At 41.7% G+C, this 21,316-nt stretch overlaps 1 protein-coding gene across 7 annotated transcripts in view; it reads left to right on the top strand.

Annotated features, from left to right (window-relative positions):
• ANK3 (ankyrin 3) overlaps nt 1–21,316 on the top strand; it is a 327,889-nt gene that overhangs the window by 172,983 nt on the left and 133,590 nt on the right. For all 7 annotated transcript variants that reach the window (XM_003783638.3, XM_023509551.1, XM_023509546.1 and 4 more), the window contains 7 exons: nt 136–234; nt 1,999–2,097; nt 2,741–2,938; nt 5,121–5,219; nt 5,475–5,573; nt 12,034–12,231; nt 17,977–18,075. In XM_003783638.3, the coding sequence (XP_003783686.1) occupies nt 136–234; nt 1,999–2,097; nt 2,741–2,938; nt 5,121–5,219; nt 5,475–5,573; nt 12,034–12,231; nt 17,977–18,075 (891 nt within the window). The remainder of the gene's footprint in view (nt 1–135; nt 235–1,998; nt 2,098–2,740; nt 2,939–5,120; nt 5,220–5,474; nt 5,574–12,033; nt 12,232–17,976; nt 18,076–21,316) is intronic.

The raw sequence follows: 21,316 nt of genomic DNA on the forward strand, positions 1-21,316 counted from the left end.
TGGATGCATGGATGGATGAATGGATAGATGCATGGATGGATGCATAGATGGATAGATGCATGGGGATGGCAGACATGCAGATAAATCTTTTTCACGATAAGCCAACAAAACCACATTTCTTTCTTTTCTCCACAGTCGGGCCTTACCCCAATCCATGTTGCTGCCTTCATGGGGCATGTAAATATTGTATCTCAACTAATGCATCATGGAGCCTCACCAAACACCACCAACGTGGTAGGTATTCTTTTAACAGAAAAAGTCCAATTGTGAGTATCTAAGAGACAGGCCAAGGTCATTTTTATCTGCTTTTTAAAAAATTATAATTAAATTATCATTTCATTTGACTGCTTAAAAGGTCAGAATGTGAGAACACCTTTGGTTTCCTTTACTTGGGAGGCAAGACCTTTCCAGTTACTAGTTAGTCATAAACTGTTAGGATTTATAAACTATGTCATAAACCTTATAGATACATTACTACTGGTTATCATGCTTTAAAAAATAAAGTGTGGAAGGGGAATTTTTCTATGCAGAAGTACTAAAAAGTACTGTGTGTTGACGTGGTTCAGACACTATCCTTGGTAAGTTACTTTCAAGTAACTTCAAAGTAATCTGTCTTTAGTGTGCCTGACCATGTTACAGCAAGTCCAGGGGACTCTTGAGTTCATAGATTATTGGATGATATTTTGTTATGCAAAGCATTGCTTTTTTAGAACCAAGAAACTCACTTCAGAATAAATACCAGAGCAATAACTTAACACCCTAAGTCTGTATGTGGCATTAGAATTATTTTACAGGATTCCAAACTTGATATTATAATATTAGCATACAGGACCACAAGCATAATCCACATTGGACCTATGAGCACTAACGATGTAAAAATCAGGGCCATGCTGGGAGGCCCTGCACCTTCACCTTCACCCTGAGGACAGGCCTCCCCAGGGAGGATCTGTATCTTCCTGCAGCCCCAGTCAGCCTCTCAGCTGAAATACACTCTTTCCTGGCACAAATTCCAGGGAATATTCTCCTTCATACAGAGAACACTGGTCAGTGTACTGGACAGCGTCCCGAGCACCTTTCTAACAAACACAATAGCAGGATTGCTGTGAAGTCTGTCTTGGTACATCCTTCCATGGAGGTAGACAGCCTATCAACCGCAGTTCAATTACCAGATTAAGTGGACATGCCTTGTGTGAGAAAATTATACATATTTTAATTACTTTTACATTTCAGTGTATCCACATTTCCTGTATTGTTTATTAGACAAATGTATAGCCTGAATTAAAATCTTTTTGGTGAAAATGTGGGGAGAGGGGAGGTCCAGGGGCAAAGAAAATGACTTCTCAGAGATAATGACTAATGATTAATGACTCGGACACCGAACTGTTCAGATAAAGCAGGGAACGCAAACCAACAGTGGACAGATCTGGCCCTTGGCTGTGTTTATGCTGCTATGCAGCATTTTGTTTTTAATTATGATTTTATGGGCAGCTTTTAAGAATTGGGAAATTTGCACAAACATCCAGACTGCCACCATTTTGCAAAGCGAAAAGATATGGCCTGAAAGGGCGTCCCACCAGCATCAGCAGCAATGGGCAGGTGCTGGCAGAGGCCCCCCCCTTCAGGGCAGCCATGAGGCTCTCTTGTGGAGCACCCCCTCCCCTCACTGCCCTGCTGGGTCATCACTGACCCTTCTGCTTGGCCCCTGCAAGCTCGGGCTTTCGCAGGGCCAGTAAGGTCGTATTATAGATCACTGAGCAACGTCTCTGATACTGGGGACGACTAGGCTACTCAGGGTTACAACAGAGTGCTTTCCATGGTGGATCGGATTCCTGTGAGAGCCTTATATATTTGGTTTCCTATCTTTTCAATAAGGAAATGCTTAGGATTATTTTTTTATTTTTTTAAAAAAAGTCCATCATAACCCACGCCAACACACCAAACAAAATACCCCGCTCTTCTTCAGAGTGGCAGTTAATTTACTTTGGCTCCTGTTCCCAGAGAGGAGAGACGGCCCTGCACATGGCAGCTCGGTCCGGCCAGGCTGAAGTCGTGCGGTACCTGGTCCAAGATGGCGCTCAGGTGGAAGCCAAAGCTAAGGTAAGGCGATGCCTCCCAGCGTTTGCTATGACTGAGGAAAAACCCTTTGATTTCCGTAAAACCTTTCAAGTCTTTCAAGAAGACTTTTTAAAAATAGTGAACAACCTCCCAAATCTCCACCCAAGTAATATTCTAAAAATAAAAGGCCCTTTCTTCCACATTTGTCCACTCAATTACAAATAGAGCCTCTGTTAAGTTGACCACCCAAGGAACTGTAACAGACTGGTCAACATGCAAAGGTGGTCAACACATGGAACTATGGGAAAGCAGAACCAATGACGTAATTCATTCTGTGTGAGGGCACAGTAACTGGTGGAGGGGTAAGTGAGCTTTACGAGGATATATTCCCCCATCTTTCAAAAAAAGGGTCATTAGAGATTAAACACTCATGCTCTCAGATAGTGGTGGGAGTCATTTATGGATAGAACAGTTTTCGGATTAATAGGTCACACCAAAGTTATGTAAGGAGTTTAGATCCACCATCTCCACTTTCTGAACCTTGAAGAAAAATTAATGAGCTGCTTTTTAGCATTAAATCAAAGAGTTGAATGTACCTCTAACATCAATCAGCTAATGTTTCCTGAACTTTTCATAATGACACCACTGTTTTCTCAGCTCATCAGCCTTGCATTTCTGCCTTTAGGATGACCAAACCCCACTCCACATTTCAGCCCGACTGGGGAAGGCAGATATAGTACAACAGCTGTTGCAGCAAGGAGCGTCTCCAAATGCAGCCACGACTTCTGGCTATACCCCACTTCACCTTTCAGCCCGAGAGGGGCATGAAGATGTTGCTGCATTCCTTTTGGATCACGGAGCATCTTTATCTATAACAACAAAGGTATGAAAGTGAGCTGCAGAATCCTGCTGTGTCCAAAATCCATCCTCCTTACAGCTCCCAGCACAGCACAGCACTAGGGGAGGCCATTAGCACAGCCAGCAAAGCCCTGGTGTGGGGAGGGGTAGGTGAGTATATTTGGGGGTGAGTGCTTATCTTCAGTTTCTCAGTATATTATTTGTGGTTTGGTTTCGTTTTGAGAGTCTCATTCTGTTGCACTGGGTAGAGCCCAGACGTCAGAGTCCTGGGCTCAGGAAGTGTTCTTTCCTCAGACTCTCGAATTCCTGGGACTACAGGCAAGTAGTGCCACCACACTCAGCTAATTTTTCCATTTTTAATAGAGACAGGGTTTACTCTTGCTCAGACTAGTCTTAAACTCCTGAGCTCAGGTCATCCCCTTGCCTCGGCCTCCCAAAGTGCTAGGACTATAGACCGTGCCCAGCCTAGTACATTATCTTCTATGGAAACCTTATTGATACCTAGAGTCAGAGACTTCTTGCAAGTTATTTGATAGACTTAAATGGTAGTTTAAAAACACAGCTACAGGGCAGCACCTGTGGCTCAAAGGAGTAGGGCTCCAGCCCCATATGCTGGAAGTGATGGGTTCAAACCCAGCCCCGGCCAAAAACTAAAAAAAAAATAAAACACAGCTACTGATTTCTCTTGCTAAGGCCAAGTACACAAACCACATTATCACAGCTCAGTCAGTAACTACTTTTATAATACTTTCAAATCAGGAGGTGAATTTGGGAGGGTTTATTTTGTTGTTCTTTTTGTTGTCATTATTGTTGTCTAATCTAAGATTTTATTTTTTTAAATCTCAACTCTGATGTCTTAAGAGTAATGTCCCAGCATACATTTTCTCTGAATGTGCAGAATGTATAAGTTAGAGCTTATTTTTTTTTCTTTTGTGTTACTACATAAACCTGGCAAGCGTGATAGTAAGATGAATTGGCTTGTGTCTTAAAAAGCTAGCAATTGGGATTGCATTCTTCCATTTTGATGCAAATAAGAATTAATATGTAATCACTATAAAAGATAATTGCAAATACTTAGCAAACTATCTGAATAAAACTTCAGACTTCATCTTCTGTAATGTTTTTGGGCTCTTCAGTAGAGTTAAGATCAAATTTTTCGGGTTTTTTTTTTTTAACCCACCACCTCCAGTATATGGGGCCAGCGCCCTCCTCCTTGAGCCACAGGCACCGCCCCTGAATCTCATTTAATAACATGAAACAATATAATGGGTGGTCAAGTCCTGAGTGTCCACACATTTCATGACATCAGTGGCCCATTGCCTCTAGTTTGCTGGAGTCTCATCAGGTCGAACGCAGTAATGACCCTCCAATCCCCCTGACTTGTGCTCAGGACCCTCCCAAATGATGCCTGCTGATTGACTGAGTGATACACAGAGCCCTGTAGCAATTGGAAGCACAGGAGAGCATCCACTCAGTTCTCAGCATTTATTTTTTGTGCTTCTGTCCATGTGTCATCATTCAGTTCACTGCAGTGACAAAGGGGAGAGAATTTCTGACTCCGACTCCTGAAGAATGGAGCAGACGTGAAGACACATGTACATGGGGGAAGGGCAGAGAAAACGTCCACTCTGGTGATAGGAGACTGCGAGAGGTCCAGACTTGCCCTCCAGATTGGGTCCAGGACCCTATAACTTATTCTTCACATAATATGAACCCCCCAAACAGCCCTGGAATAATCAGCAGATCTGGCTCCCCAACTTTACCCTGGCAAGATACCTGATAATTTCCACAGTTAATGGTATCTCATGGCTCAGCCAGCAGAGGGGGCAAGATTGGGTATCCTGGTATGTTTTACTCATCTCTATTGATAAGGGAGCTCTTTCCCAGACACTTACAGCAGTTGGGAGCACAGGAGGGCAGCCACTCGGCTCTCAGCTTCTAATTGCTGCATATCTGTCCATGTGTTGTTATTCAGTTCACCTGTAGAGTAGGTGTCACTATTCTAGAACCAGGTCATTATTCAATTCACTTATAGTGGCCAAGGGGAGAGAATTTCTCTGACTCTGGAAGACTACAGCGGACAGAGTCTTGGTCCTTAAATGTGGACTTAACTGCTCGTCATCATTAGAGTAATTCCTCCATCACAGAAAAGCAGTGCCCTTGTGTCATTTCTAGTGCTCATCAATTTTACGTTTCTGCTTTTTCAGAAAGGATTTACTCCCCTTCACGTGGCAGCAAAATATGGGAAGCTTGAAGTAGCCAACCTCCTGCTACAGAAAAGCGCATCTCCGGACGCTGCCGGGAAGGTAGGAGGTCACCAGCCACCTCCGGCACCTGCTAGCATTTCCCACCAGCCCCCCAAATTATAACTACACCATATTTAAGTCCCAGTAGGAGGAAGAACTCTGGGGAAATCAGAGGTGAATGCCGGGTTCCACGTACTGTGGAAACTGGAATGTAAACTTGCTCTAAATTGTATCCAATCTAATCCCATTTCCTCAACCCAGGCTCTGTGTTAAGACGCCTTTGACACTGGTTGTTGTTTCTGCACGTGTTTTCAGAGCGGGCTAACCCCACTGCATGTAGCTGCACATTACGATAATCAGAAAGTGGCCCTTCTGCTTTTGGACCAAGGAGCCTCACCTCACACGGCCGCAAAGGTACCTGTACTTCCACAGCCCGAGGGACTGCCGGGCGGGACCCCAGTCTCTGCACTGGGTCTGCATTTGCTCCACCAGGAGCCCTTTCCTAGGTTAGGCACCACCAAGACACCCCAGCAAGAGAAGCGCCTCAGGAAGTCTGTGCCTTCTGGGATTAGTCAGCCAACGCGGTAGATGCTCAGTAAATATTGGCTTGTCGATTAATTTTCTTTGACAATCCAGGACATCCTGGAGCCTGGAGGGGAAAAGGAGCTGGAGCGGTCTTTAGCCAGATTAAAAACACAAGCCCAGCTGGAGGGAGTAGGACAATTCTGACTTGTCAGAATTAGAAATGTGTGGTAGGTTTTCCCAGCCATAAGACGTTGCCTCACCTGGTTTATTTGTGGTTAATAAAATAGATTGGGAGGTTTTGGATGTGTGTTTCTATTCTTGCTAAGGAGAATCTTGATTCTTATTATTAGGGGAGATTTGGGGCCGGGAGACAATTTAGATTACCGAGGGAAGAAAGTATTCAGCTGCCTTATTGCTCTGGCATTCTGACCTGAGGGGCATGTCATCTTGAAAGGTTGATTTAAAGACAGACTAATGGAGGGCTTTAAGTTCTCTGTCACCGCAGGTGTCTGTGGCCAGAGGACACTGAAATGATACAAACCACAGTCTCAGCGTTGCCTAGTTCTTTTCCTAAATACCGTTGGTTGGAAGACTTTTTAATATCCCTAATGCATTGATTCAGTATTATTTTGTTATTCACTGTTATTATTTTTATTATTATCTTAATCTTAAATCTTTGATTTACTATTCCATTTGTGGGCAGGTTCAGTGCTCTGCTCTAAAGCTAAGGTTTAAATCAAATCAGTTGTGCGTATAGATCAATGAACAGGGGCTGTTCTAGATTATCTTAGATACTTAGAGAAAGTTTCAGCATCAAGTTTTTATACATCTAGAGAGGATGTTGTCTTTGACAGGTATTTCTTCTTAGAACCATTTAATTATTTCATGCCCTGTCCTCTCCAGGATGGTACCCCTGAAATCTATAATTCAAAATCAAACTCCCGAACTTGCTTTTTATGTAAATGCAGCTTCCCCTCTGATAATTTCTGACCCTGATAAACATTTATCTACCATAAAGCCATACCTTGACTTAGTAAAACTTTATCTTTAAAAATAAAAAGACATAGCATTATTCACAGTATTTTTCACAATAACAAAAGGGTAAGAATTGCCCCAATATTCACTGATAGATGAATAGATAAGTAAAATGCGCACACACACACACACACACACACACACACACTTACACAGTGGAATATTATTTAGCCTTAAAGCAAAGTAATTCTGACACACGCCAGTACATGGATAAACCTGGAAGATACTGAGCTAAGTGAAATAAGCCAGTTACAAAAGGACAGATATGGATTCTACTTCCATGAGGTCTGCAGAGTATTCAAATTCATAGAGACAGAGGTCGGAGGATGACTGTCAAGAGGAGAAGAGAATGGGGAGTTAGTGTTCAATGGGTAGACTCTCAGTTTGGGAAAGTGGAAAAGCTCTGGAGACACTTGATGGTGAGGAGTGGAGAACATTACAAATGTATAGCACTTAGTGCTACTGCCATGTACACTTAAAAATGCTTTAACCTAATTGTGTGTACTTCATATTAACCCATAATTATTTTTAAATGCTTTAAACGGAGGCTGGGCATGGTGGCTCATCCTCATAACCCTAGTACTCTGAGGGAGGTGGGAGGATCCCATGAGCTCAGGAGTTCTAGCCTGAGCAAGACCAAGACCCTCATCTCTACTAAAAATAGAAAAATTAGGGGGGCATTGTGGCAGGCGCCTGAAGTCCCAGCTACTTGGGAGGCTGAGGCAGGAGAATTGCTTGAACCCAGGAATCTGAGGTTGCTGTGAGCTGTGCTGACCACAGCACTCTAGCCTGGACCAACAGAGTGAGACTTACACATGTATTTTGCCATAATTTTAAAGATAAAAAATTGTAACAGAATTTAATGTTTGTCCATTTTGTTTCAGTTTATCTTCATCTTAAGTATGTGGCCTATTTTTCTCACAAATAAGTAATCCCAAGTTCTTGGTTAGCAACCAATACATAATTAGTAAACTATTCTTTCCTCACATGACAGTAATAATTTTCACACAACTAGTATAAGCCGTATAGAATCAACAAGAGTTGTGAAATAATAAGGGCAAAATGGTCCATCTGCCCTTCTATCCACATATAACTCTTCGACAAGGCAATAGTGGGTATATCTGTCGTTGGTTTCCAGCTTTACCTTTGTCTAACAAGGCTCAGTATTTATAGCTCCATATCTGCAAAACCTCTTCACAAAGAGTTGGAAAGAAATTCTTTAAGTAATTCCTTGTAATATCCCATTAGCCTCAGGCATATCTTTCATAGAGAAACACTGGGTTTTCTCATGGGACACCAATTCTCATTTCCGTTCCATAGTTGCCTCTGTAAGAGCCTGGATAATGCCATCTATGGCACATGTCCAACCATCCCTGTCTTCTGGAACAGTGGAACTGGTCAGGGACATTTTTAGATTATAATCCTGAGCAAAGCCAGTTAGTAATTGTTCCTGTCTGACAGGAAGGAAAAAAAAAAGCCCTAGCTACAATGATTTAAACTGATAAGGCTCCATTGGCCTTGTGGCAGAAACAGTCAGGGGCAGTTGTAGGTTGGTTTAGTGTTTCTGGGGTGTTGAAGCAAGTTCTTCGTGTCTCATTTTGGTCTTTGCCTCCAGAGACAGCTGAAGTTCAGGTTGACACATCCTCTGAAAGCAGCAGCCTGAAGGGAAACTGAGCACAGCAGGGTTTGCCCAGGAGCTTCCCCAAACCACATTTTCCTTACATCTCCTTGGCCACTTCTTTCTGCATGGAAGTTGAGAAGTGTATCCATAGTTCTTCAACTGGTACATTGGCAGTTCTTTTCCTACAGAAGCAGGCAGGATGGATACCAGCATAGGCAATCTGCCTCCTATACTACAGGGAAGCTGAAGCATGCCCAGATTGTGGCAGTGGAGAGAAATAAGGGGTTCAGCTTCAATAGGGCATGATTGCTATATGGATATGGCAGCAGCAGCCTCACTGTTAACTCTTACCAGTCGTGTCTTTTGTCCTTTTTCTTAGAATACGTGATGCCTTTTTCTTACCCTTTCTTCTCTTTTTAAAAATTGCCAATTCATTTTCTCACTCACACATATCCTAAAAACATGATGGGATTTTAGGTATGCAGGGTGCTGAAAGGTAGAAGGGCTGCTATTCTGCATTTTAGCCTGATCTACTTGCTGCGACAGGACACTGTGCTATTAAGAGGATTGGCTTGAGTGCGGGTATCACCTCGACACCAATTGTGGAAGAGATCGTAAGCCCGAAGTTATTATGTGTCAATTTCTCTTCCACAAAATGTACATATCTATTGATATGCATCAGTATGTTCATGAAAGTTCTTGGAAAAATATATAAATAGGTATGATTTAAGTAGCATTTATTAACTCTTGATCATTTTAAATTGCTTTTGCTTTTATTTTCATTGTGAAATTCAAGAACAGCTTGTCCTCTATATCAGGAGGAAAAATATAGAGAAATTAAGATTATTCTACAGTTGAATCTCTCACTATTTTATTATTCTTTATAGATGAGTCTGACATTTTTAGGGTGGCAAGTGAGAGCCATTTTACTTTTCAGAAAATAGAACTTAGAAAAATTTGAAAATTTCATCCTAGGTCTCAAGGTAAACTATTTGTTTATCACTTAAAAATATTAAGTATTGGCTTGGCGCCTATAGCTCAACTGGCTAAGGCACCAGCCACGTACACCTAAGGTGGCGGGTTCGAATCCCCAGCCCGGACCCGCCAAACAACAATGACAGCTGCAACCAAAAAATAGCTGGGCGTTGTGGCGGGCGCCTATGGTCCCAGCTACTTGGGAGGCGGAGGCAGGAGACTCGCTTGAGCCCAGGAGTTGGAGGTTGCTCTGAGCTGTAATGCCACGGCACTCTACCCAGGGGGACAGCTTGAGGCTCTGTCTCAAAAAAAAAAAAAAAATTAAGTATTTCTGAGATGAACTTCTGACTCTAAAATAATACCACAGGTTAGTTTTGCATCTCAGTTAAGGAGCTGAGCGTACACCCCTAAGCCAGTGGTCCTCAACCTTCCTAATGCCACAACCCAGTAATACAGTTCCTCATGTTGTGGTGACCCCCCCAAACCATAAAATTATTTTTGTTGCTACTTCATAACTGTAATTTTGCTGCTGTTATGAATTGTAATGTAAATATCTGATATGCAGGATGGTTTTAGGCGACCCTGTGAAAGGGTTGTTCAACTCCCAAAGGAGTCGTGACCCACAGACTGAGAACTGCTGCCCTAAGCAGTAGTGAGTAACTTGTCTGAATTTGGCAATTTGGCATGCATTACAGAAATACTAAAGCTTCTTGAGAGAAATATTTATTGGGACCTAGGATGTTTTGGTAGAATTAGAAGTAGTGAAGAAGGTTGTCATGTGTGACAGGCTCTTGAACTGACTTACCGTGTTTAGCGGTTGAGAAGTCACTAACTTATAAAAGTAAAAACGGACAAGGTGCATGATGAGAGGCTGAGTCCTGACTTTATCTCTCATTTAACGCTCTAGGGGTTAGTGTCAGATGTATTGACTAACATTTCCTGGTTTAGCACTGCTTTGCGGGCGGGGGGAGGTATTGGGGGGTGAAACAGCTCCCCCACCACCGTCACTCCCCATAACAGTGGGTTCAGTGAGAGGCTCAGCATTTGGCTCTGAAGACTTTGGTCTCTGAAGGATGTGTCCCAGCAGAGGGCCAAATGCTTCTCAGGGCATCTGGGGTTTCCAGATGGCAGTAGGTCAAAATTAAAATAGGAATATACAATCCTCATTTATCCTGGATCATCCAGTTTGGCAGAGGTTGGTTTCAGAAGAGTCTGGAAGGGACATTTCCACTTTCATGGGTTGATATCCAATAGTCTAATAAATGCTCTACAATTGATTACAGAGAGTTTCTCAAGTGAGAAATGCTGTTGGACTAGGACGTGTAAGTGACTTGAGTGTGAAGATTGTTGTCACCATAGGACGGCCAGTCAGTATGTAGCCCTCTGTGCTATTTCTGCCCCTGCCAAATGACTTGGAAAGATTGTGACTGTTGCATTGTCTAAATTTGGATCATTTTCCCAAATATAAATTTTTAGATTCTATTTTCTTTCTTTAAATCCTCCAGTCTATAGGGAACCAAAATAGCCATTCTCATTTGTCATTTTGTCATTGGCACAAATGAATATTTTAAATAGTTGGGGTCATGTCCATGTCAAAATGTAATCTCACCTTTCCCTTAGATGACTATGAACCAGGGCAAGATCTCCCTAGAACTCTTTCTCAGGGCAAGGGATTCTGAAGTCTCCTAAGGCACAGCTCATTTACAGCTTATCAAAGACATTTTGGTTGTACCTATCTAAGCATCAAGGGTCAGCCACAAGAAGCATGCCAGAGTGTTCTGAAAGCTCTAGAACACTTGATTCAAATTCCGAGGATTCCTGTCTTCATCTAATCAGTATGTGCCAGTTACTATGCGGCACTAGAGATACAAAGGCAAATATGATGCACTATGGTCCCTCCACAAATGGAGGAGATAGATATATAAACAGAAGTATGCCACTAAATGTCCCCAATACTTTGATTAGAGTCAATAAGTTTAGGGAGCTGGGCATTGAGGTCTCGGAAGTCTAGACAGGTAAAAGATATAATGGAGGGGGTGACCCTAGAGCTGAATTTCCAGTGAATAGAGCTCGCCCCTGGACCTGCTGGGAAAAGAATTCTTGCCACCATAAGGCAAGGCAGAAACGTGAGGTAGGATGAAGGATTGTCCCTCCATTTCAGGACCCACAGGATGACAAGACCAGCAGAAACATAGCATAATGACTGGAGTTTCATGAAAAAGAAATTTAGAGTGGCAAATTGGGTTAGATGATAGTGTCCTCACAACCACGAAAATTAAAAATGTCAACTTAGAAGCAGTCAATAGCAACTAAAGGGATCTTTGAAACGGGATAATGAATGGCTTTGAACGGGCCCAGTGATACCATACTGTTGTTTCCTAGGAGAGGTTCTTCTGCTCCTCCATTTAAATAAAGCAAATAATTACTGAGCACCTACTAACTAACTACTTGTCAAAGGAAAACCTGTATTCCTTTTGGAAAACTAATCACACTCATGTTGAGCTACCTGCATCCTCCTGCCTTCCCTACTGAGGGATGCGGGGGACACAAAGGCAAAATGCTAATGGCACCGCTTGGTTTATCAGTGTTTGCTTATTTAATCATGATTTTTTAAACAATCTGAGACAACCACTAGAAAGAGAAGTATACTGTTTGAAATGCACTGTACACATTTTTATCTCGCTGCCGGACATGTGACCAAGTGATTCGTGTTGACAGAATGGTTATACACCGCTGCACATCGCTGCCAAAAAGAACCAGATGGACATAGCGACGACTCTGCTGGAATATGGTGCTGATGCCAACGCAGTTACCCGGCAAGGAATTGCTTCCGTCCATCTTGCAGCTCAGGAAGGGCACGTGGACATGGTGTCGCTGCTCCTCAGTAGAAATGCTAATGTGAACCTGAGCAATAAGGTAACCACTGTGTTTCTTGACAAAGCACCCAACAAAAGCTTACCCCTTAGCAAGGTCACTACTCATGAAAAATCTGGATCAAATAGAACATACAAAGTATAATATTGCGCAAAGATGTCTACCAAAGTGGTACTCGTTATAGCAAAAATTGTAAACAATATGTTTAAATAATAGAATGGTAAATAATTTACCATACAATTGCGTCCATATGCATGTGACTCTGTATATGTACGACCATAAAAATGAGGTCCTCAAGGTTTTTCTTTTTTTTTTTTTTTTTTTTTTTTTTGAGACAGAGCCTCAAGCTCTCCCCCTGGGCAGAGTGCCGTGGCATTACAGCTCACAGCAACCTCCAACTCCTGGGCTCAAGCGAGTCTCCTGCCTCCGCCTCCCAAGTAGCTGGGACCACAGGCGCCCGCCACAACGCCCGGCTATTTTTTGGTTGCAGCCGTCATTGTTGTTTGGCGGGTCCGGGCTGGGGATTCGAACCCGCCACCTTAGGTGTACGTGGCTGGCGCCTTAGCCGGTTGAGCTATAGGCGCCGAGCCCCTCAAGGTTTTTCAAGTAAGTTTTTTAAAAAGGTATGATTTAAAGGGAAACATTGTTAACAGAACATAGCACATGAGAAGCTCCAACAGAAGCTCCTGTTGTTTTATTCCACAAACATTTGGGGGGGATTCTATTCCTTGCCTGTCCAGTTTTGAGGAGAGAGTTACAAAAACAAATTAGAAACACGACTGCCTGAGATAATTCATTTTAATAACAGAAATGTGGAGTAGCTATTTTACTGAATAGATAGGAAAAGTTGTTAGCTTTACAAGTCTGGTCTTCACTTGTAAATTTGCAGTTCTAAAGGAGCTCATGAAGACTGTTCCCTAAGCTCTTCAAACACCCCTGGCCTCATCTTTGATCTCCCCATTATAATGAAAAGAGGACAAGTTTTGTCAAGTGAAGTCTAAGTTTAGCCCACAAGTGACCAGAAATATATTTATGAAGTTATTGCTTTTCATTGCATTTATCAAAGAAACTAGGTATGCTAAATTGCTTAAGATCTGCCCAAAACACAGACGAGATGTTTCCAAGCCTTCAGATAACAAGAAGCCAGTTCAGATAACATACAACAACCAAGCTATGCCACCTTTCTTAGCCTCAGTTTCCTTCTCCAGTATTAAATAAGTGGCGATAACAATATTTATTCCATGGAGATGTCATGAGGATTAACTGAGATAATATTCTGCACTTTCTTTTCAGCAGAAAAATAACAGTTGTCCTAATTTTGGAATTTTCATAATTTTGGCAAAAGAATGCTCTGTGCTAATCTGAATTCCAAAAATTATAACTTAACAAATTGTGTTGACTAAAAGACATATAGGATGACAAGATCAGCAGAAACCTTTTTTCCAACATAGCATCTTAAAAATCCTTTTGGCTAGGCGTGTTGGCTCACACCTCTAATTCCAGGCGGGTGGATTGCCTGAGTTCACAGGTTAGAGACCAGCCTCAGCCAGAGCAAGACGCTATCTCTAAAAATAGCCAGGCATTGTGGCGGGCAACTCTAGTCCCAGCTACTGTGAGAGCTGAGACAAGAGAATCACTTGAGCCCAAGAGTTTGAGGTTGCTATGAGCTATGATGCCATGGTACTCTACGGAGGGTGACAAAGTGAGACTCAATCTCAAAAATAAAAAAAAAAAAAAATCCTTTTTGATCATCACAGAGCAAACATTTATTTTTTCTGGTATACTAATTTGAGTTTTTCCTGTCTTTCTTTTTAATCATTCCTTTTAGGAGTCTAAGTCTCAGCATTAGTGAGAATCACACAGCAATGTTAAGTAATCATTACAATTAGGATTTGTTTAGGCTTTTAAGTTTGTTATCGTTTATATGCTAGTTTATAAACTAACCTTTTAATAATTTGTTACAAAACCTAATTTGTCTTAATGATAAGAGGACCTTTCCTTTCTTAAAGCACATTCTGTCATCTCATAGAGTCTATTTCCTCTTGAGAGCCCAGGATCTTACATTTCATCAATTCTGCCAGAGATAATCCTAGTACCTTAACAGTCAGTTCAAAGTTGAACATTTTCAGTTAGTTTAATGCCAAACTATCATATGACTATTTTCTTCTTTAAAATTCTGTAGTCAACTGGCACAATATATACCTAGCTTTGAATTTACTTGAGACGTCATAGGAAAATTTTAGAGAAAAATACTTTGTTTAGAAAAAGAAGTCTCAGTGTTTGCTTGAGTAGTCTAGAAATTAGCCAAGGGAATTCTGAAGACCAAAGACATATCTAGTAAACCAGAGAAATCTGGAAATTTCTGGACACCTTCCACAATAAGTTATGCAAAACAGAGATATTTCTAAAGAAATTTTAAAAACTCAACTGGCATATGGTACTTAAGGAACTTGCAAGAATTTTGAATTACCTGGAAACTAATAAGAAGGCATCTGTAAATCCCTACTCAGTTGTCATTTTCTGTATAAAGTACCGGATACGCCCAGATGTGGAAACAGAGAAGCAATAGAACTTCATTACTTAAGGGACTCTATGACAGGTTTTCCATCCATTTTTCCTGCATGGCCAGTGTTTGAAGCATCAGCTAGTCCCTGTTCCCTCTACCCTTCTTCCACCTCCTCTTCCTACCTTCCCATTTAACATATTTTATTTCCTGGCTAAAAAAAAATAACTATTAAACCAGAGTTGTAACTGGGTGCAGCGACTCACCTCTGTGATCCCAGCACTTTGGGAGGCCTAGGCAAGAGGATTGCTTGAGGCCAGGAGTTCAAGACCAGCCTGAGCAAGATAGAAAGAAGAAAGACATTTTCTCTATAAAAAATAGAAAAATGAGCTAGTATGGTAATGCGTCGCCACCTGTCATCCCAGCTACTAAGGGGGCTGAGGTACGAGGATCACTTGAACCCAGGAGTTTAAGTTGCTGTGAGCTATGCTGATGCCACTGCTACCACTCCAGCCTGGAGAACAGAGGGTGACTTCATCTAAAAACAACAACCAAAAAAATGGATAAAGGAAAGATTTAGTTTTCGTGAAAATTTATGTTGAGCTGGACTCAGTGTCTCTCGCCTGTAATCTTACCACTCTGGGAGGCTGAGATGGGTGGATTCCTTGAGTTCAGGAGTTGGAGACAAGCCTAAGCAAGAGAGAGACCCGGTTTTTAAAAACAGCCAGGTTTGGTGATGGGTGCCAGTAGTCCCAGATACTCCGGAGGCTGAGGCAAGAGGATCACTCACCAAGAGTTTGAGGTTGCTGTAAGCTATGACATTACAGCACTCTACTGTGGGCAATATAGTGAGACTTTGTCTCAAAAAGAAAAAGAGAAGAGAATTTATGTTAAACTAAACACTTCATTTTTTTCACTTTTTTTTCTTACTAGTAATCAATAAGTTCGCCAATTTCAGGAAAAATGATCATGAACTGCAGTTACTGCTGACGTGCTAATGTTTGATTTGACTCCACTTGGCTTCTGATGGTCTTCCTATTTTACTACCTGGGTTTTACAGACCACAAATAGCTATATTTTTAGCTAAAAGAATATTAAATAGAGCTATTGCTATGCTAAGTTCATGTTTTTTCTGTTTCAAATAAGGACTCTTTTTAAAATGATCAGTGGTCCAATCCCCCTAAAAGATTAACAGGTAACTTTTGAACACAAATAGGGCTTTTGTGACCTACAATTTTTTTTGTATCTTTTTAATCCAAACCATTAATATAAAAGTAAAATTCCATTAATTATTTATCCTGTTTCACCCTAAAAAAAGTTTGCTTTTCCCTGTGATTTAATCAATTCGTAGGTGGATTAAGTAGATGGTAGACACAGGTTACAGAAAGATTAAAGATATGTTACTTCCTCGGTGGTTTGAGGAAGACAGAAAAGAAAGCAGTTTCAATTCAGGATTATCCTGCTCTAATCAGAGGAGAGCACATGGAGGGTGTGCACATAAGTGTAGTAGTTGGATCTTTCCATCAAACTACAGGGAAAGAGGGCAGGCTGAGGAAGCCAGAAGTGCCTCCCTGCAGAGCCGGGTAAGCCACGTGAGCAGCGTGCTCATAAACTCGAGAGCACAAGGAGGGGAAGCACGTGCCCAGCACACGTTTCTCAGTCGCTGCTGAGAGGCGCTCAGTAAAGGATTCTCAGAGTGTTGAAAAGTCTCAAACTTAGACTAAGTGACCATGACACTTTCACAAAATGTTATGGCTGAAAGTGTTATTTTTTTCGAAAGTAGAGCATGGAACATTGTTCTGTGATGATGTCAGTGTTTGGGTGGTGCCAATTTTGGCCCTGGCTTGTTTGTCTTGGATCTCAAGTGCGTGCATCAGTCCCCCTTTTTACACTTCCCCTGTATTCAGTTTCACTGAGCTGCTTCCCCAATTCTGTAAACATTATTAAAAAGTCAACCAGCGAATGACTCTTTCTTAATCCTATAATTTCTCCCATGCACCAGCAACCCACAAGTAAATACTATTTCACATCTAGAGGGCTCTGTGCCCTTCCTAAAGCGCACTTTGTTTCTCTCCTTTCCTCTGACAAATAAAACAGGCTGATATTCTCCTGGCGCAGATGCTGGAGGAGAAAGAATGCCTCCAGGATTTAGACGCTAACTTCTGTGTTCACAATGGATGAAAGAAAAGATCTGCAAACACTTACACCAACTCGCTTCCCAGTGGAAATTATTTATGAAAAAAATAAATAAAGGTTTTACAGTTACAGAAGCTTTTTTAAACCAGAGTATAGGCTTAGTGATTTTTTTTTCTTGGTGGTGAGAACATCCATGCCTTCTGCAAATTCTCTAGTTGAGTCAGTTTCAAATTCTGTTTTTGTCTTGCTGAACCATCTAAATGACCTGGAAATCATTGTGATCCAGCAGTCACACTAACTTCACAGGTGAGCTGCCCTACCCAGAAGCAACAGCCTGAAAACATGTATCAGACCTTGGGTATTAATATGGAGAAAGTACAGTAGAACTGCTGTAAGTTGACCCTCCAGGGGCCTGTAACAAACTGGTCAACATACAGAGGGGGTCGATATAAGGAACAAGGCCTACTGTACTGATATGGACATGTGGTACAGTCAGTCTGTGAACATTAGGTCACCTTAAGAAGGTGGTCAATGTAGGGAGGTGGTCAAGTGTGGAGGTTCTACTGTATTTCTACCATATGTCAGTATTCCCTTTGTAAACATTATTTAGGGCAGCGCCTGTGGCTCAAAGGAGTAGGATGCTGATCCCATATGCTGGAGGTGGCAGGTTCAAACCCAGCCCCGGCCAAAAACTGCAAAAAAAAAAATTATTTAATTCTTTCTAAAACTAGTGCAATTCGTAAGGTATTAAAACTCTTGCATAATTCTGTAAAAAATGTCTCTAATTTTTAAAGATGAATATATAGGGGAAAATGATGTCTAGATTTGCTTTAAAACACTGCCAGAAAGAAATGAATGAAAAGACAAAGAGGGATGGGTAAAGCAGATACAGAAAAATCTTGGGACTCGCTGGGTCTGTCACGAGTACACAAGTTTCACTGTATTACCTCCACTTTTTAATATGCTTGAAATTTTTCATTAGGCCTGCAAACAGCAGTGTTGCCACAGTGCTAAGATAATATGGTATATACACGTATTCTACAGATTTGTTTTTAACGTAGAAATTCTAGGCTTACTCTCCTAGAGTGGACAAACTGTTTCTCAAACTTGGCTGTGTGGACTGTATTTCCTCCCGTCATCTTTTTCAGAGTGGCCTGACCCCACTGCATTTGGCTGCTCAAGAAGACAGAGTGAATGTGGCTGAAGTCCTGGTAAACCAAGGGGCTCTCGTGGACGCCCAGACAAAGGTATGTGCTCCCTTCCCTTCCCGGGCAAAATGCCACCTGGTGACTTCTCTGTGGAAGGAATTAACCATTGTATTGGAGGGAAAACCCTTCAGTCAGACATCTCTGTGCAAGCGACACTGTCTGTGGTTGTAGCACGCATATCCAGATACCTTTGTCTTGAACACCTTAGCAGACTATCCCTGTGTTAACACTTTTAAGCCTCCTCACAATAGATGTGGCCTTCAGGGGCAGAAGGTGAAAGCTCAGGGTTTGTGGCTGATTGTTAAAAATGCAGATAAATAGACAAATAGAAAAACTTGTCAGTTATTTGTGAACACTAACTTTGTCAGTGTGATTCATGCAAAAGGACGGGCTGAGGTTTATTCAGTTATTCACTTGCTAAATGCCTGAGGGGTTTGTGGTCTTGTGTGTGTTCTGGGTTTCTCTCTCTCTCTCTCAGACAAAATAGTTTTCTTTTCAAAAAGGAAAAAGGCTGGGTGCGGTGGCTCCTGCCTGTAATTCTAGCACCCTGGGAGACTGAGGCAGGTGGATCGCCTGAGCTCAGGAGTTCAAGACCAGCCTGAGCAAGAGTGAGACCATGTCTCTACTAAAAATAGAAATTAGCCAGGCATTGTGTCTAATCCCTATAGTTGCAGCTACTCCAGAGGCTGAGGCAGGAGGATCCTTGCGCCCAGGTGTTTGAGGTTGCTATGAACTGCGCTGAAGCCATAGGACTCTAGCTGGGGTGACAGAGTGAGATGCTGTTAAAAAAAGAAAAAAAAAGTTAAAAAAAGAATAAGAAAAAAGAAAGTAATGTTCCAATTACTTTTGTATCATGACACAGTGCAAACACAGATAAGAGAAATCAGGCTGGTGCGGTGGCTCATACCTGTAATCCCAGCATTTTGGGAAGCTAGGGCAGCAGGATCACTTGAGGCCAAAACTTTGAGACCAGCCTCAGCAGCATAGTGAGACCTCATTTCTGAAAAAAATGGAAAAATTAGCAGGATGTTGTGGCATGCACTTGTAGTCCCAGCTACCTGGGAGGGTGAGGCAGAAGGATCCCGTAAGCCCAGAAGTTTGAGGTTACAATGAACCATGATGACACCACCTCACTCTAGCCTGAGCAGTAGAATAAGACCCTGTCACAGAAAAAGGAAAAAAAAAAAAAAAGACAAACACAGATAAGAAAAATGGATATTTTATGTCATAATCAGATATGTCAATTTTATTTCTCTAAACATTTTTCTTTAAAGGCTTTATCTCTCCATATTAGACTTGTGTTGTCTACCTGAAAATGTCTGTCTTCCTAGTTGTGATGTCTGACACAAGAAAGAATGCTTAAATATTGTGAATTATACACTTTCATATATAATAAAGACAGGTTCTTAGGTGCGTGGACATATTGAAGATGTTAATAATACAGAACTCTGACCAAGAATTAGGTAAAAAGGTATTGCAGACATGAAAATCAGACTTCATTTAGCTTATTTTCTTTATGTTGTTTGAATACTTTCATCAAGAAAGAATTCTTGGGTGGTGCCTGTGGCTCAGAAGAGGAGGGCGCCAGCCCATATGCCAGAGGTGGCGGGTTCAAACCCAGCCCCGGCCAAAAACAGCAAAAAAGAATTCTTAACTCTGAATGTTTTTAACTTCATGGTAAATATAGTCGCTGAGCATTGTTTTAGTGATATACATAAATGTACACACAAATGAAGACTTGAACACTTCATTATGTTATATCTCCTTTTATAGATACAAAATTCTAGAAGGCAAGGACTGGGTCAAGTTACTCAATTTTTGTGTGCCCCAACACAACCGAGGCATGTACCAAAATTCAGCCAGGAAGTGTGGCTCTCCACCCCAGATGGGGGAGGAGAAAAGAATGGACCTCACTGCTTCTGCTCCTTTACACACAAACCCCCTTGGTGTAAGAACCTCAGGTCTCCAGAGGCTTTTTCCTAACCGAACTCACTCAGATCGTAATCAGTAATCATTTTTATACTCAGCATAGTATTTCACACGTACCTGTTCCCGGCCTTTCCAAATGAGGCAGAGCATCTCACTTTAGAAAGCACCGCTGTCTCTTAGACATTCTTCTTTCCTTTTTCTTCTCGGCAAAGATCACAGTCCCCAAAGGAAATGAAGCAGTGATTGTCCCATAATTAGAGCACGACAGAAGTGCGGAGAGATGGGTTGCCTGCACCTGCTGCTTACCTTCACGAATAAGGAGTTATTATATCCCCTAACTGGTAAAGAACACATTTCCAAGCAGCCTACAAATAGAATATATACCATTCCATGCATTGGTTTATGTTAAAAAATAACAATGAAATGTCAAGGCCTGTTTTCTCTTGTAAGGAAAAGACAAAAAAAATGCTGGTAACAGCTTCTGCAGTCCTTCCTCCCCCTGGTTTTCCAACCCCCTCTTCCCCTTGCATTTGAAGTTCACCAAATCAGTTCCAACTAAAGTGTGCCAGGGAGTTTAATAGTCAGTGTAGTTTGGCTGAGATGAAGCCACTGTCTTTGCTTTTTAAGAGGGTAGTGTCCTAAAGCATAGTGAACAAGGGACAGAATGGTGAGAGATGAGCTCCGAGAGTTAGCAGACTCGGGAGGGGGAGGACAGGGGAGACCAGAATCTGATAAATCCTAATCGTCCATTTCAATATTTAGAGTGTTACTAAGCATGAGATGGGAAGCTATAAGGATGAATAGAACCTGAATTTCAAAATATTTAAGGTGATTTCTAAATAAATATAAGTGCTTTAACAATCACTGGAAACTCGTATTACTACTTAGGGAAGGGGACTAAAAATATGAAGTGCTCTTTAATACGCAGATTAAATAGGTGTTTCAAATACTGTCTACGTGGACTTGGGAGGCAATTTTCTTTACCACTGAACTTAGGAATAATGTTACTTCAGTTAATTAAACCAATTGCACTGAGCACCGGTTGGACACACTATTTCCAAGCCTCTGTTTCTAAGCAGCATTCTGATCATAGGTGCAGGATCTGAGATCCTCAGTGCCAAAAAGAACCCTGACAAGCAGGCAAGTGGATTCTGGTCACACAAAAGGACTGTTCTGCTTGGTGCATTAAGTGGCCATAGGGGTTATAAACTATAGGGGAGCTTACCAGTGCAAGCTGGGCATGGAACAGAGTCTGACTGGAGTCTGCTTCTGAGGGCAGCACGTCCCTCATGGGCTGTCTACAATCAGCTATGGCCAGGATATCTCTTTTTCTTTTTTTTTTTTTTTTTTT

Source organism: Otolemur garnettii, unplaced genomic scaffold (assembly GCF_000181295.1).
Source record: "Otolemur garnettii isolate 467f Iridium unplaced genomic scaffold, OtoGar3 scaffold00008, whole genome shotgun sequence".
NCBI classification, from domain to species: domain Eukaryota; kingdom Metazoa; phylum Chordata; class Mammalia; order Primates; family Galagidae; genus Otolemur; species Otolemur garnettii.